Source organism: Octopus bimaculoides, chromosome 2 (assembly GCF_001194135.2).
Source record: "Octopus bimaculoides isolate UCB-OBI-ISO-001 chromosome 2, ASM119413v2, whole genome shotgun sequence".
Taxonomy (NCBI): Eukaryota; Metazoa; Mollusca; class Cephalopoda; order Octopoda; family Octopodidae; genus Octopus; species Octopus bimaculoides.
This window is the reverse complement of record NC_068982.1, coordinates 161370132-161375752: the sequence shown is the minus strand read 5'-3', so window position 1 is coordinate 161375752 and position 5621 is coordinate 161370132. Positions and strand designations below refer to the sequence as shown.

At 33.8% G+C, this 5621-nt stretch overlaps 1 protein-coding gene across 1 annotated transcript in view; it reads right to left on the bottom strand.

The window, feature by feature from the left end:
- The window catches only part of LOC106871722 (methylosome protein 50), a 107164-nt gene that overhangs the window by 50827 nt on the left and 50716 nt on the right, over positions 1–5621 (bottom strand). Inside the window, exon 4 of the mRNA XM_052965682.1 lies at positions 3800–3849. Coding sequence (XP_052821642.1) covers positions 3800–3849 — 50 coding nt within the window. The remainder of the gene's footprint in view (positions 1–3799; positions 3850–5621) is intronic.

The following is a 5621-nucleotide window of genomic DNA, read 5'->3' as shown; positions in this document are numbered from 1 at the left end:
TATATATATATATATACATGTCAGTCATAGTTATATTTTTAAGTTAGTTACATAGCATGCATTTAAGATAAAGATCAGTGTTGACAGGGATGTACATTGATATGCTAGAAATAGTAGCCAAACCTCCCTTAAATCATATTCAAAAAGAATGGATGGTCTTGGCTAGAATGCCTTTGACCCTAGGTCTGTTTGGGTGGGGAATGACCTAGATTTAAACAACACACAAAACTAACAAGTTGTAATTGAGGAAGTATCAGAGTAACAAAACAAAGGAAATTAAAATGTAAACATAGCTAAAAGGTGAGGCATCAAGACCGCCACAACATACCAGTTGCTGCTCCTGTTACTAATAATGTATAAGGATTTCTTCAGTTAGAATGAAGATGTTTTAGAAGAAAGGGCAATATATTTATTTAATAAAAAGTTGTAACTTCAAACACTAGGTTTTTGCATTAACTTATGCCATATTTCTGGCAACAGCATTTGCTAATTCTCCTCTAGGGTCCTTTCTGAACAACACTTATGGATATACAAAATGTAAGTTTTTTTCTCCTTTTTTCTTTTTCTGAAAAAAAATTAGAAGACATTGCAAGAAAGGTGCCAAACATCTCTCAACCAAATCAGTTCGTATGAAACTCATGTGTTTTATTGATCCCCGGAGATGCAAAAAAAGCATAGTTGATCACAGTGGAATTTGAACCAATGCCAGTAAAATCTCAAACATTCATCTTCATTCTCTACAGTCATGTAGTTATATCTCCCCCACACAGCACCTCCTAGAATTTTCTTAATGTGTAATAAATGAGATAAGAACTAAATAGTAAAATACACAATGTTTCTTAGCAGACTGGCAGAATATCAACATTTCCAAAATACTAAATAAATAACAAATAAAACACTACTTTCCACTCCAAAATATGGAAGCCTAAGTACAAATGAACTATTTAACTCTTTTCTATTACCAATAACAGACCCACCACATATTTTCTCAATATCAACCTGTACTGCTTTTGGGCATTTATACAAACTGTCTGTCATTTAATGATTTATGCTTCAATTATATACATAAGTGTTGATTTCTAACACTGATATAAGACCACAAAAAGGATATAGGCTCTCCTCATAACCTCCATTACATAACTGGTACTTATTTCATCCACCTCAATAGGAATATAGCCAAACTTAACTTTGATACTAGAATGCAGAAAAATTGAACTAATTGCAAGGAATATTGTTTGGTACTCAAGTAATTAATCTAACCATTGGCCCCTATTTTATTTATAAATAATTAATTTTTATCTTTTACTATTTTGTATAACAATTTGTTCTTAACATACGTAGATTTATACATACAGATAGAGATGTATTCCATAAACAGAACTGGCATATACAAATTAAATAACAATAATGAACAACTGTATGCAAATCTAAAACAAATCTGGTAAGTTTGTGGCTCTGGGTTTTTCCTCAATATATGGATTAGCTAAATTGTATACCCTGGAGGATTAATGAAACATTAAAACAAAGACAAACAACAATTATTTCTGACAATGTTATTTTGTAACCCATATAAAATATTTGTGTGTCAGTAAGGATGTATCTATCAACGGAACAGTCTGTTCCTAAGATGCAATGTATGCGGATAAATTCTGCAACTCAGATTATATAATTAATTCTGAAAGTGCTACACACACAACACTCTCCTCTAATTCTTTTATACAAACTGTCTGTCAATAATTTATGCTTCAATTATATGTAAGTGTTGATTCCTAACACTGATACAAGATCACGAAAAGGATATAGTGATTGGTATTTGGAAGGGAATCCAGCTGTAAAAATCTTTCCAAAACTAACTTTGCCTGTGCTAGTGCTACATAAAAAAGCACTGAGTTCACTCTGTGGAGTGGTTGGTGTTAAGAAAGGCAGCCAGCTGTAAAATCCCTGCTAAAACAGATACAATATCCTTGGGTAGATTTCTATCTGGCTGGCTCCTATCAACCATCCTACCTATGCATGCATGGAAGACAGACGTTAAACGGTGATGATAGAAAGTAAAAATAAAAATGTATTTGAAAGTTGTGATGCAGAGAAATATGGGCAGTGACTAGAAAGGAATGATTGGGATAAGTATATCAAAGGACGTTTTACAGTGAAACATCCCTGCCCTTGATAAATACACAGCTAAAAGTAAAATCTCACTACATACTTCACAACATATAAGATTGCCAAAATTTTAGTGCCTAAAACTAAGCATTCTCTTGAGAGAAATAATATACTTCTGTTCTGATAGGTGCTGAACCTACAAAACAACAACAATATTGTGGGTGGCATTTTTTTTTTTAATAGCACTTTTCAAGGACCACCCTGGGTAGCACAGATTCTAGCTACTGCACACAAGTATCACCTTATGAAAGTTCAAGCAGAACATTATTACAACAGTGAGAGAAGCTCTGCAAAAGTCATGGGTAATCACTGACTTGGAACAGAAGGTACTTATGGCAGAGTTACACCAAAGAATAAGTAGGCAGGCACTTTCTAAAACAAGATGACATGCGATAAAGACCTCTCTAGAGAGAAATGGAGAGAGAGAGTGTAAATGAGTAGAGATTGAAATAATGATAAATAAGTATGATGACAAAATTTTATTTTAATAAATACTTTCAATTCCTATAGTGAATCATGCCAAGTTGTGTTGCTAAGGACCTTAAAGAAAAGCATGTTCCCCTATAGAAATTATATAAATTTACTCGTGGTTGATTAACTTAGGAAGACATGGGTCTCTCAACCAAGATGACTGGTGAAAAATTTTATTTTAGAGTGTCTGTGAAGTTAATGTATTATTCACCAATGTCGCCTTCCTGGGCACTTGTGCCAGTGGCACATGAAAAGACATTTGAGCGAGTTCATCGCCAGTCCCGCTGGACTGGCTCCTGTTCAGGTGGCACGTAAAATACATCATTTTGAGCGTGGCCGTTGCCAGTACCCCCTCACTGGCTTTCGTGCTGGTGGCACGTAAAAGCACCCACTACACTCTCTGAGTGGTTGGCGTTAGGAAGGGCATCCAGCTGTAGAAACTCTGCCAAATCAGATTGTAGCCTGGTGTAGCCATCTGGTTTTCACCAGTCCTCAGTCAAATCGTCCAACCCATGCTAGCATGGAAAGCAGACGTTAAACGATGATGATGATGATGGTCACGAGTTCAAACATTGCTATTTGGTCTAGTCAAGGTTTTATACAGATCATGCCTTAATTTAGTTAATAATACATTCCACTTCCACTTTGCAGTTAAGTAGCAATAGGTAAGACATGATTGTTTTTAAAAACAGAGGTTATCAACAATATTGAATTGAAAAAGCTATCTCATGCATGCATGATGTATGCACACACACACACTGTGGTTCAGTTGTGAAGGAATTGTGCCTCTAGATTAACTCGTTTAGTATGTAAATCACAGCAGCTGAACACCACTTGTATGAAAATTTTATAAGCAGCTGGGACTGAGTTTGAAACTCATTCTTCTGAAATGATCTAGAAGTCACCACCACAAAAGAAATATAAAAAATGGAACAATCAGCATTGCTTCAAATATTATTTTTATAATTCCTGAGAATGAGAAGTTTTACTTAAGAGAAATAGAAAGAAAAGAGGACAAGGGATGCAAGCAAAATGTTTAATAACCAAAAGAAGTCAGCAAGTAGATTCCTTACTATCAAAATTTATCCACACCAATGGAAGAAATGCCATGCAATTCAGGGGGGGGGAAAAAAAAAAAAAAAAAAAAAGATAAAGAAAAACCTACCTCGATAAGTTGTGGTTGTATTCAGTGTTTCAAGGTCCCAGATTTTGACACTGAAATATATTAAAAAAATAATAATAATAATAATCCTTTCTACTATAGGCACAACGTAACAATGGGTGAGCTAATGATTCTGCCAGCTGGTTACCTTAATAATAATAAAATTGGGGTTGGTTCCTTTTCAATAATTTTCAGAAAACTCAACAATTTAATATGTGGTTCTGTATGTTTTGAGATTGACTATTGATTATAGTTTGTTAACATTCATTTATTCTCAATAGTATAACAGTGGAGAAAGAGCTTACACTAGGAAGCTTTGGTTTGACTTGACTGTTGTTCTGAGATGCACACCACAAACTTGACAAATTGATAGGAAAAATGCATTGTAGTCCACTCTCATCTGATATTTATAAATAATTGTAGTTTTGTTCACTTTCACCAATGTATCAAAACTGCACATGAACATAACTAATGCAATCTGTCTTGCAATTCAAACTGCAGCTACACTATAGGGTTCTGTCCATTATGTTTTTCTTTTTATTTCTGCATTTATTTTAATGACCTTAACCCTTTAGCATTCAAACTGTCTAATTTAATGCTTATTTATTCACTTTGCTTTAAATTAATCATGCATTATCTTGTAGCTTTGAGACTTCAGTGATGTGAATGTATATTTTAAAAATGACATTGTAGGGTAGGTATGAGAAGCCGAATCTAGTCAGTCTGAATATAAAACTGGTAGAATATCTGGGCAGGATATGGCTGGTTTAAACGCTAAAGAGTTAAATTTTTCCTTTAATTATACCATCCTTAACATTTTTATATATCTGCTATTTTAGATCTCTTCAGAAGAACGCTTAAAGACATTTCATTAAATTCATATTTACTTTATAGAAGAAGAAAGGATATTCAAAACTTTCTACACATATATGCAGAAAATAAATATGTCTATGTGTAAGTGGGTATTAACAAAATTATACACATCACAATTGCCATCACCGACGTTGCACAATATATTAAAATGAATATTTTATAACACTATCACTTTTAAAATCAAACAGAAAATCCCAAAACAAAATTGTTTTTAATTGATATAATATATATAAAAAATAAAATCTCAGAAGTTCTTAGACTGGATCTAATCCAGTTTGTAAATTTTTACAAGTTATTAAATCAGATCTTTAAGTTTTTAGTCCAATGCAATAAACCAACTGAGGAATTTGTTGCTTAACATACAGACTAAACTTTTAGATCAACTTAAGAGATTGAATGGCAATAGCAGAATTTTGAATGGGTAAGATATTAAACTATTTGTTGCTTGGCAATACTAAAAAGCTTTGTAAATGTGCCTACAAAGCCATCTTCCCCTATGGTACACTACACACAAACTAAGTCAAAATACACTGCTAAAAATCCCATTATAAATAATGATGGTGATAATAATAATAATAATAATAATAATAACAACAACAACTGAAGAGGTCACCCAGACACTGCAAAGACTAAGCAACTGGAAAGCACCTGGACACGACAAGATCCCCAATTTCTGGTTAAAACACCTGCCAGCAATGCATAAAAAGCTGGCAGAAAACTTTAACAACATAATAGCAGATCCAGAAACAATGCCTGAATGGCTCACAAATGGGAAAACCATCTTAATCCCCAAATCCACGGAAACGGAGAAACCACAAAACTATAGACCTATAACCTGTCTCCCTACGATCTACAAAGCCTTTACTGCAATAATATCGCAGAGAGTGAGTAAACACCTAGAAAATAACAGCCTGTTTCCAGAAGAGCAGAAGGGATGCTGCAAGGGCTCATA